At 33.9% G+C, this 12,654-nt stretch overlaps 1 protein-coding gene across 4 annotated transcripts; it reads right to left on the bottom strand.

Annotated features, from left to right (window-relative positions):
- Positions 1-300: 300 nt before the first annotated feature.
- LOC126916544 (leucine-rich repeat-containing protein 15-like) lies at positions 301-10,556 on the bottom strand. 4 transcript variants are annotated; one of them, XM_050722458.1, is made up of 4 exons: positions 9,529-9,931; positions 9,118-9,429; positions 5,489-5,884; positions 301-4,192 (listed from the first exon to the last, which is right to left on the bottom strand). In XM_050722458.1, the coding sequence occupies exons 2-4, from the start codon at positions 9,144-9,146 to the stop codon at positions 2,548-2,550; spliced, it is 2,070 nt and encodes a 689-aa protein (XP_050578415.1). In that variant the 5' UTR covers positions 9,147-9,429; positions 9,529-9,931; the 3' UTR covers positions 301-2,547. The 4 variants fall into 4 exon arrangements, with proteins under 4 accessions (XP_050578415.1, XP_050578418.1, XP_050578416.1 ...); XM_050722461.1 differs by lacking the exons at positions 9,118-9,429; positions 9,529-9,931 and adding an exon at positions 10,442-10,556; XM_050722459.1 differs by lacking the exons at positions 9,118-9,429; positions 9,529-9,931 and adding an exon at positions 10,163-10,327.
- Positions 10,557-12,654: the final 2,098 nt, after the last annotated feature.

Below are 12,654 nucleotides of genomic sequence, written 5' to 3'. Positions count from 1 at the left end.
CATGAGTCGGTAAAATTTGTCTTTTGAATCATCATAATGAAAACATTACGACAAAACTAGTTTCAAAATGTACAATATTATACCTACGGAACAGGATATGAAACTTTATAAAAGGAAAGGAAAAAAATGTTAAAATTAAAGAATATTTTTTTAATGTATTATTATTTTGATTTTGAAAAATCATCGAATAAGTAAACATTTAACTCCGCTACCGATAAACTAAAATCGATAGACAAATAAAATATTGAAAACGATAAAATATTTTATAATTTATCAGGTTAAAAAAAAAGATATAACGCGTACCAAGAAAAATGACTCATTTATTAAATACAGTCTTATACATTTCATGAACATAGTGAAATCGTATCGGCACCTGAATTTACTCATGCTTAATTTAAGCGACAGCAAGATTAAAAAAAACCTCGCTTACATACCTATTCTCTTATAGACCAATATGCACGTATATTTTATTTGATTTCGTACTAGGTATGCTAGCAATGTGCTTTTTCGACGAAAAAGTCATCTTGGTATGTAAACTAGACTCAAATCGTCACTGTCTGATCTAAGGAAGAATGGCCCGGGAATGAGAGTACTCTAAGAGTATCTCATATTTGTTTATACATGGACACCGCCAGAGAATCAGAGAACACTGCGATTGTTGCACATTTTCATTGAAACGGGAAGATAGCGTTTGATTACGGAAAGCACTAGTATACATCCGTGCAAGCAAACATCAAAGTAGTTCAACTTCAAAAGAAGCAAATGTCTCTTGGCGTGTGTCATTAATCGAAAATTAGCAACAAGTGTGAAAAGTAACGTTACTTGCGACAATTATAGTCTAAAATAAATATATTTAACGATTTAACTTAACAAATATATAAAGGATAACAAACGATAAATTTTATAACACCGATCGATCCTCGACTAGTAAAGCGAAGCAAAAATAATTTAACATCATTAAACTAAAGCATGAATAATAAATTAACAATTGAAGAGAAAAAACGTAATAAATCTATCTTTTTGAATAATTTCGTTGTCCATTGATGGTAAAAGTAACTGAGGAGGAAGTAACATATCCAATTAAAAGATATGTCTCCTAAAAACAGATAATGTTTTGGTAACATGATATTGATTATTGAATTTTGAAATTACTGATTATGTTCTTTCTGTAGTCTCTAATTATAATTATTGAAGAGAATACGAACAGGAATAACAAAGTAAAAAATTGCTATAGATCTAATCTATGTTATATAGCTATAATTATTACAGATAGAACTCTGTTAACAATTCTCTGTGAACTGGATTGCACAAACTAATAAATGTCAAAAGAATACATAAAATCGCGTATAATCTCAACTGCACTGCGTTTCTAGTCGAGGGTCAATAATTCGAACAGATAAGTTTGTTTCTGAACGGATCATATTACCTAGCGATGTCCACACTCGTACTTACGTAACACACGCTCGCATATAATAATACGAAAACAATAGATATGTAAGAGTGTACGTACGAGCATGTAAGGGCTTGGTAATTATTAACAATGACGTGGTTACGCGAGGCTAGCACGACTTCACGTCGTTCATCAGCGTTTAAATAGAATCTATGTTCGGTTTCATACAGATAAAAGTTCGGTTTCTTCCTAGAACTTCGTGACTTTATTATGGATACTTACTCTTGACTCAATCGATATTTTCGATTCACGTTTCATTTGAATCTCTTCTGTTCTAGCCTTCGACACTTGTCAATTCAGTTCAACATTATTAACTTCTCGCAAGAAAAAGAGAGTAAGGGTTGGTTCGATCGTTGAGTGAGATTAATTAAAGACATGGCACCATTGTCATGGGAACAACGAATGGTCTTAGACTGGTTTTCGACCATTAATTCCCGGCATCAATGTGAAAAAAGTGTTGGTGAAACACAAAAGAGACTCGAAGCAAAAGGGTGATTGATAATTCGAGAACCTTCCGTTATTCAGGCGATCGATAAATATTTCTTTTTTTACTTTATCACCCCTCGTTGCATTAATCATTCCAACTGACGCTAGACGGATTGCACCACTTTCCAATAAAATACGACTACCGTTTCAACGTATAAACATGTTTCCCTCGAACAGAGGAGGGTTGTTTGTCGGAGATGGTCATCGTTCCTACCTAAGAACGATCGATCACCATCTCCCGTATTATCGTGATTCCATGAAGATGGCGATGCCCATACAGGGTTGAATACAGATTCCATTTAAATGAAACGTACACGAGGTCATATTCTAAACTCCACGTAGAAAATTTTTCAACATCCTGACGTCTGGCACCCGCGTATTACTAACACACCTTAATCCTATCTTGGCTGACGTTGTTAGCTTTCTTCGGAGTAAAATCTTGATAAATTACTTGACGATAGCACATCTTGTACATAGATATACATATGTACATGTGTATGTGCGTATACACCTCGCAATTTCAAGATACGTTACAACTCGCTCTTATGTTTGCCGTGTGTCTTGTCGTAATAGACATTCAGTATCGGATGTTGAAATTTACTCGCTATATATCATGAACTACGACCGCAATTCGACTCGCGAACGTATTTCGCCCAGGTACGGGTGGGAGTTAGGTCACCCTTTCTAGGACGTCGCGGCTCGCTGCTGGTGCGCGCCTGTTCCACGATCTTGCGATAAGTCTCGTCGTCATAGGTACAAGATAAACTCTTTCTCAGTTTCACCCCACCAGTTTCGAAATTCGCCGGCTGACTGCCCACTAGCACGTGCAGATCGTTCTTCACCTGTATCGCCCAGTCCCACATCTCCGTGATGAAGCAATTGCACACGAATGGATTACTCAGCAAATTGACCGACAACAGACGTGGATTCGATCTGAATACTTGTGAATAGATAGTGTTCAAACTGTTGTTACTGAGATCTAGGTGTTCCAGCATTTCTAGCTTCTTTAGAGAGGCCAGATTCTCCGTGCCAGAAATACTGTTATTGGATAAGTTTAATTGGGTGAGACTCCTAGTTGTAGAAAAGAGGTTTTCATTCAGATGTCCCAAGCTGCAGTTGCTTAAATCTAGCATTTCGAGATTGGATAATTGTGTTGGAAGCAGGGGACCATCCTGAGGTACTTCCAGAGCGTTTCCACTGAGCTTGAGTTCGATAATATCGGTACTGACTCGGTCGCCGAACACCTTGGGGTCGATGGGAGTCTTCAGGTCGCAGTTGTTCAGTTCTAAACTCTCCAATCTCGTCAAGTTCGCGAACAATCCCTCTTCCAGGGTATGCAACTTGTTTCCGGATAATATTAATTTCTTTAGCGAAGTCATGTGAGCGAATGTGTTATTTCCAAGATGACCAAGATTACAAAAAGACATATCTAAATATTCTAATGATTCCAGTGGATTTAATAAACTACCAAACGCATCTGACAAAGGATTATGCGAGATATCTAGCTCCTCCAGATGTTCGAATACGTGGAACGTATTAGGCAGACGTTGCAGGCTACAATTACTTAACGAAAGCTTGTGAAGCTTTGGCAAATGACGCAACACGGCTGTCAATTCATTAGCGAACATTGGATTGTTGCTCAAGTTTAATACACGTAGTTTGCTAGCGTTTTTAAAAGCTTCTTCCGATAGACGATCTTGTAAATTGCAATTCGATAAATCTAACGATTGAAGACTGTGGAGATTATGACCCAGCGTGTTTCCAACATCCAAATGGCACAATTCATTATTAGCAAGCACCAACTGCCTGAGGTACAAATTTTTTGCGAAAGCATCGCCTGGCAAATTGGTGATGTTAGTCTTTTTGATGTTCAAGTATTCAAGACGAATCAGAGGTGCTAATACGTTTGTCCAGCTCAATGTATGTAGATCATTTTCCGCCATTTCGAGTTCTCGAAGGTTTTCCAAATGTGCAAACACATCTGGAGAGATGTGGGTTAAGTTGCAAGCGTTTAACTTCAGATATTCCAGATTAGTAAGGTGATCAAAAGGGCCGGGCTTGATCTGTCCGAGTGAATTATGGGATAAGTCGAGTTTATTTAGGTTCGTAGTATTGTAGAAGAATTCCGTATTCAAGTCATGGATGCCACATGAGTTCAGATCGAGGTAGAGCAGAGTGCGACAATTTAAGAAGGGACCTTTTACCTCGCCCAAAGGATTGTTCTGAAGCTCCAGCGAAATTAGACCAGGACTGTCCCTGTAGAAATATTGAGTTTTCATTTATAACGTAATTAGAAGGGCTATAACATGAGCTTAGTTCTTGTAAGTACATAAAATAGCTGATTTTTGTTAATTCTGAAAAAGCCAGAGCGTTCAAACGAAGCAGATTTTGAGCGGCAAATTCGAATTAGTTTAAGAATAAAGCTTCATTATAGCGCTAAACATGAAGGAAAAAGCTACTTCGAAAACCTTCAAACAAAGATGTGATGAAGCTAATGAAATAATAATTAATTGAAACATTAGATCGATATCTGTTTATTGAGTGAAAATGACTTTTCTCCTATGTTACCGATCACTTAATTAAACACATATGATGTCTATACTAGATTTTGTGATACTAGTTGTTTCTAGCGCAGCATTGTTAAAATAGCATGCAACGATTAGAATCGAATTATGTGAAAGATACTCAATTTTATGAAATCAGATTTATTACAGTATGTAATATGTTTGTTTTATTGTATTAACTAAATTTTTCTAAAGAATAAAAATTTCTAAAAAAGGTCAGGCATATTATTTTGAATTTAAGAAATTCAATTCAGGCACATATTTATTATAGTGCTGCAATAAATATACGATAACATAAAAACGAGGAAAATCTATTTCTCTGTATTGTAATAGGTAGATTAATTGATTACGAAATCAATTTAAAGTACATATTTGATGACATATTTTACCAATTTTCCAATTTTCATTTAAAATAAATTCTATGGTTTACTGATCAGTAGTACTTCAATATTTCCTTGGAAATATGTATAATAATCAATGTAAATGTAGAGCAGCAAGACAATGCACATGATTTCGTTATATATGTATAGTAATATCAAATATTACAAGAATAAATTATTCCTAGGTAATATTAAAAAATATAAGCAAGAATAATAGAACTGGAAATTATTAAAATTTAATAATTTAATTGTATCATAAGGTCCTGTAATTTATACCTAAAATTGAATAAAAGTCAATTAACTAACATTTTCTGTTTCAAAATTTCCTGATTTTTAAGTTTAAATATTTTACACAAATTTTCTTAAATTGATTTAATTGAGTAACTGCCAATTTGAAAAATTGAAAATTCCTGCGTTTTATATATAAATCACTACCTACTCATTATGAATAAAAAGTTACAAATATTTTGTTACTACAGATCACTATCTCTAATTTCGTCTTTATATAGCAAACAGGTGCGACGATTCTTATTTATGTACGTACGCGCGTGTAGCAGACGTTATACGCAGAAAATGAACCGAAGAAAAAAATCCGAAAGTGCTCTTACCTAAATGCCTCGGGATCGACATGAGAGATCGCGTTTGATGAAAAGTCCGCCTCCAGTAGATAAATTAATCCAGCAAAGGATTCATACTTGAGCTCGGTCAATCGATTATGTGCCATCTGAAGACGCCTTAGCTTGATCGAAGGTGGAAATGGACCGACCTGTACGATATTGTTACCGTTCATATCTAGAACGTAAATGTTCGGGCTGAGCTCGTCAATCGGTATGCTAGTTAAATTGCTTTCGGAGCAGTCGGTCACCCAGTTGATGCGAAAATAATGACAATGACAGTCTACAGGACACTCTTGTTCCACCAGATCGCCATTATAGGCAAACGTCGATGTACCAAGAATGGCTACTAATAAAAGTAGTCCCAACATCTTGGTAAACACGGGATATCTGTAAATAAAAATAATTGTAAGTAGTTTTAAATGCAGATTTTTATGCATTTATGGGAAATTTAAAGATGTAAAAATGCACAGTATGCAAATAACATATAAAAATATGTAAAATATTCAGAGTATAATGCTCGTTATGGAACAAACCTCCGTCTGGAACAAACCTACTCTTTTATCCGTATTCATAAAAATATGAATTTGCATAAGTATCCGCAAAGATCGTTTGTATAAGTATTTTCATAAATTTAATTATAAGGATCTCAAGCGCTCAATTTATTTTGTACATGCAAAAGGAACAAAATGTGTTCTTTAAATGTTAATGTAATTATTAATTCAAACATAGCTGATATTTATTCGCAGAGAAATTGTCGTGTAATATCAAGAAAAGAATTTAGAATTCAGATTTGGATTCTAATCTGATCGGTTGGTTCTTTTATTCCTTATATTTAATATACAAAGTCACTGCGAAAGTTTGTAAGTTTATCTCCGCAGGCATTCTCGCGAAACTTCACCACGAGCAGGAACATCCTGCTCGACATTTTAAAAGAAACTTCCCCCTGTCTGCAAATACGAGATTTCGTCGTCTTCAAACAAAACGTTCGGCGTTTAAATTTGAATAAAGTTCGATAACTTACAGTTCGGTAACCTACTTCAATAGTTACTCTATATCTATATAACCGTATCTCCAGCATGCGCGTATCTGTGATGTAACACGAGCATAGTCATATAATACTGAAATCTTATTAAAATTACCAATTTCCTTATTTCATTAAGTATTCAGCTGTAAACATATTATATGATACCGGTATGCATTTAATGAATAAAGAAATTAACGAATAATGGTTTTTGTTATCTTATCACGTACCTATTATATACATGTATATACAAATTACGAATGAATACATTGTTGGAGAAAGGAAGAGAAATCATCGCCACCGAGAGACGATGAGATTTACTCTAACCAACTATGACGACGACGATGTTCATTGTAGTGTATTGCCAACAAGATAACTGGCGAGTACTAATGGTTTAAAGCAAGTGGAGCAATTGTCAGTTAGGAACGGACTTTGCAATTGGCGGTCGGTAATTCCGAGCAACAATGCACGGCGCTACAGGTCGTTGAGCCAGAATCGTTAATCGTTCCCGTAAAGCGCTCTTCACTGGTCTTTTCTGATGTTTTCAGATACCTGTTCCCTCTTTTTTTAACAATACAAAAGTATACCATTGAAAAAGTCCTTGTTCGCTGGACAATTATTATCGTTTAAATTCGTTGGTAATTGTAGTTATCTGTTACGAGACTGGAATTTAATTGCCGTGCCATTCTTCTATCGGTAACGATTATCGTCGAAAGAAAAAGCAAGATTTTTGAGGATAAAATATTTTTTATACGTAAATGTAAAATATAAGCCGTTGATTCGATGGAATACAGTGAAAATATTATTATGGAAGACATCCCATTTACAGTACCATCAAACGTACGTTTCTATTCATTACTGTCGGTTCGCTGGTCAAACATATACGCTTGACAGAGGTAATTTTGTATGTATTAAATTCCGAGCACAATCATCTTGATTATGGCGATGAATAACATTTGAGTAAGTTTTCATGTTGGCTACGGAGAAGCGGCTACATACGTACAAAGAAAGGTGGCGACGCTTCTGGCCAGTAGTCAACTTCACAAACGAAGCCCAGAGGAAGGCTTTCCGCCAGAATGCTACGCGTTGCACGCTCTACTGCCCCTTCAGCTTTCTACGTATAGTTTGCCTTCGGCCTAGACCATTACTATCCCCCAAAGAGTCAAAGGGAGTCGAGGGTGTACGAGGAAGTGTATTTTCCCGTTTCGATTCCTCCTTGTGTTTCTCGCTGTTGCCTCGCCTTTGGCGCCATAGATCTTTCGTTTTTAAATTCCATCCGAGCTAGGAGTCCATCTCTCACTGACGCGACGATAGAGACTGTGCGTGAGGGGATCGAGTCATTTGCATTGAGTCTTCCGGCAAGAGCTTCAATTCAATTCATACTTTTTGCAAATACCATCTCCTTTATATATCTATTCTATCTTTCGCACTCGAGATTGTCAAATATTGGAGTGGAAGGGAATACTTCCAGCCGAATTCAAAGGAAATCCGAGTGCTTTCTTTGGCCAGAGTGATTCGGTTTTTCTCATTCTTCAACAGTATATCAACCAGTTTCAGCAGTCGGCTTTTTCCGCTAAAACTTTCTTATCCATCTAAATCGGTAACGTATCAACGATATGTCTCATCACTATGATATTCAAACTGAAATTGCTACGAACCTTGCGCTTGTATTCTCTTAACTCTTTTGACGAGACAGACGATTATGCAACCTATGATATGCTTTATTTCCTGCAGCTTGCAATTTGAATTATTTTTTCAGTGTTTTATCTATTTGATTTCGTAGAATAATATTTAATAATTGTCAAATAATAATGTTTGAGATATTTAATGATATAAAAAGTTGTAGTTTTTCAATTTCATACATTATAAAATATTAACTTCGTGGTACTGATATATATTTATACATCAAAAGTATATTAATATATTTATATACCAAACATGCATCTTTTTGGAAATTTTATATATGTATAAAAGTAGCACACTACTTGTTTTTTAATATAAATTTTATTATTTTTACTTGTATTATTTTTATAAAAATTATAATATAAATTATTTTTACGTTCTTACTGAAATAATAGAGGTAATAGCAGTATTTAAACTAAAAAAACAAGTAGTGCTGCTCTTGATAAGAGAGTAAACTTCCGGTCATTATCAACTGAAACTAACGCACGTAGGCTACATACTTCACTATAGCAAATAAAAAGCAAACACTTTTCGTTACTATCATTCTAAACGAGATATAAGTCGAGACTCCTAAAATTATAACTTTATGAACATGAATTAAACGAAAAAAGAATGTATTATTAGTACATCTTAACTTCGATGCCATCGTTGTTGAACCAAATCAAATAATTAATTAATCGTTCCTTACAATTGCACGAAAGCAGGAATATTTACATTGATTATCATTTTCATGAAAAAAAAAAACCAGTATCAAATGAATATTCATCGTGAAAACCTGGTACAATCCGGGTCATGATGCGAGATTCTAACGATTTACTAGAGAACGTTTCGTCGAGCACGAGTCAATCGGATTCGAAAATACTGATGAGATCGTATCTAGAATTCGATATACAAACTGAAAACACACTTTACATACCGGGAAAGTAGCGTATCCTTCCTTCCCATGGAAGAGTGAGGTTAAATCGCGAACGTCGTCAGGATTTGAACGTGCCACTGGACAAAGATAGATTGAACTGTGAGTTTGCAGGGATCCGGTTAAATTAAACCATGTCTGCCTGACCGAGGTCAGGGTAAAACGTACTGACGCGCACTCTCGTTCTTTCTGCGTCGTATAAGTTTCGCGACGCGCGTCTTTTCGGGGTGTTATGTTTCTCTCTCCCCTCTTTTCTCCTTCACATATGATCACATACACACATAGGCACTGTATTTCATCCTCTCTTGTTGAATACTAATTGAATTATTTAGCCGGTAAATAATAAACAGAAATCTTACGTTTTTGGGTTGTAAGGTATTCTAACCTCCTTAGTCATGAGAAGGCAAAGTTTACCTGCTGAGGAAAATTTGATATCTCGTACACTCTCGAACATCTAATTCGTTCACTAGCTTTATGATTCGACGTTATTTTATGTGATTATGTCCTCGAATCACGGTTAATAATCTCTTGTTAAATGAGAGGGATTCGCAACATGAATCTCGAAATTGTATACACACGAAACGCATGCGCGTTTCAGTTAACCCTTTTCGAAAACGTGTTTCATTCAATTTGTATAATCTTGAGGTTAGCATATAAGACGTGTACTTTCTCGTTTACATAATATATTTATCGCGAACATTAGTGAATTTCTTTCTGGACGTTTCATCATTAGGCAATTTTTAATATCTTCATGATATGACGATATGATGATATTCTGTTGTGCAATCACATTTGACACGTGTTTATTGATTATTCATTATCTACATGAATTACAGTGTACATAAATTTTTTGTGTACTGTAAAATAATTAACAATGTCTCATGTTCTGATTAGATGTGTTCAATGTATCATAAATACGATAATAAATGTGGAATAATAATTGAATCGATTGGTATTTATTTCACATTTGGTGTATATTTGTCACATGAAGCTAAATACCTACATGTTTTTTAGTAAAGGTAAAAATATACTTTTATTAGACTCGTACCTTGTGTATAATTTCTGCTTCTCTATCGATATCTGTTAGTTTATACTACTTAATTGTACAATAACAATTTTAATACTGAATGCTGGAACGATAATGATTAACACTGAAGTAGACACCGGTGACACACACGCGCATGCGTTCTCTATCACTCTCGATGTCCTTAGCAATACATATTTAAATTGAAGATGAATGTCTTAGATTTCATAACTATGCTAGATAAATAGCCTACATGATATTTTTAATCCACGAGTCTTGTTTGCGCATGTAAGATTCACTTACCAAGTATTTTTTTAACGAGATAAACATATACGCAACTTCCGAACAACAATGAGTATCACGTTTCTTTTTCGCATGTTTATACGAATTGTACATACAAGACATACATCCATATAGATATACACATATTCAAGGTGTACAGTGCACAACTTAGGTTAGGGTCAAACCGAGAGATGGGGCAACCAATTGTCTTATTCGAATACCGACTAAAAAATATTTGAAAATTTTCTGTGATAATGATATGTATGTATTATATAAAATCATACTGTTTTTATTTCTATATCGAATAATATTGACCGAAATTGTTTTCTTTAATAGCAAATAAACTTAAGAAGTTATTTTATCAATATAATTACATATACATTTCCTTTGTCAATAAGATAATACATATATGATGCTAATTGCATTAGTGTAATATTTTTGCATCAATTGTCGTAACACAACAAAGGTGCGCATATATTGAATGTCTGTAGAGGACAATGGGAAATCGATATGGCTTGGATGTGGTACGTGTCACTCGTACGTCTGAAAGCGTTTGTTCACGTAGTCAATGCGTGATTGAGTGATGAGTGCAGCACGTCGAATTCTGAAGAATTGCATTCGGTAGAATTGGAAGCGGAGGTCAGGCATTACGCCAGCATTGCGAAATGTCGGGAATAGGGATCTCATGATCTTGACTAGGAACAACGACCTGCCAGTCCCACTCGTATTTCTACGGCAAATGAGAGAGAGAACATTGATTAACTTTGCAATTGACATTAGGTTTCTCGATAACATGGCTTTGAATTATTGCCTAAGATTAATTTCGCCCTTACAACAAGCACGTCATGGTGTTGACTTCATTTTTCCAAGTTTCAAACGAAAGGATTACGAAAACATCGAACATATATTTAATGGCACATAACATGTTTCTTTCTTTCGTAATTAACAACTGGAAATGTTACGTACAGCGTTCGAAGTCTAAACTTTTTTGCTAAAACTAATAAGTGCTTCGTATACATTTTATATTTTACAATCGTTTGTGCTAGTATTTTATATAATTAATTTTATTTATATATATATGTTTATTTAAAGTAATAAATTTTATTGGGAAGTTATTAAAAGTTTCAGTAAATATAACATATTGTTACAATATTTAAAAACGTCGTATTTAAAATCTTTTATGGCTGTTTTATTTAGCTTTTATTTTATTTTTTTCAATTTATTTTATTCAATTTATTCAATTTATTTTATTAAAAAAAGAGAGAATGCAAGAAATATAGCTTACTTATTGACGTATTCATGTACTCACATTAATGAATTAAAAATGTTTAAGCAGTAATATATATACATATATATATATATATATATATATATATATATATACATATATATATATATATATATATATATATTTGGTCAATAATTTTATCTCGTACTATTTGACTCTTCATAGTATATAGCCTGTCATACGCGTTTAAAAACAGATCTTTACGTATATTTCACTTGATATTATCATGTTTATTCATAATACACTAATATAATTATCAAAGCTTTAAGGTCATTACATTGACTTCTGCTTTCATTTATATGTACTCAATAATTAAAAATTAGCATAAATATCTTTGCGGAGAGCGATATTTATTCTATATCTTTGACGTTTCCTTTCTTTATTTTGTCATTTTTAATATTATGTACGCAATAATTTGACAATATAACACATTTCCGAACTGTGCATCGTATTCTGTTATTTCTCCTCTTACTTATATAATTGAAAAATCTACTGTAATTAATATTATTTTTAATATTTTTGATTCATTATTGATGAATTTGAGATTTGCTGGTCTCAAATACATATAAGTTAGTTGTAACTTAAAGAGAAAATACGTACATAATATATAATATGTACATATGTAATCATGAAAAAGAGACATACGGTAACATTATCGACGCAATGAAAATACATATTCATTTGATATGTCGGAACACCAGGTGGCGCTGACTATCTCGATCAGATGTATTCAAATCATTTTTTCATCGGCAGAAAAGAATAACTTCTTTTTAATTATTTTAATCACAGAGGAAAAGTGGACATTTACCAGTTTAGCATTAGATATAAGCGTTATGGTAGAAGAATAAACTATCATTTATCTCTTTTTTCACAACACATGTATTCTTTGCTATCACGGAGGATAATTAGCAAAAGTATGATTTCATATCATACGATCTGCAGCAAA

This window comes from Bombus affinis, chromosome 5 (genome assembly GCF_024516045.1).
Source record: "Bombus affinis isolate iyBomAffi1 chromosome 5, iyBomAffi1.2, whole genome shotgun sequence".
In the NCBI taxonomy this organism is placed as follows: Eukaryota; Metazoa; Arthropoda; class Insecta; order Hymenoptera; family Apidae; genus Bombus; species Bombus affinis.
Note: the sequence above shows the minus strand (reverse complement) of the source record. Positions and strands in the feature narration are given on the sequence as shown.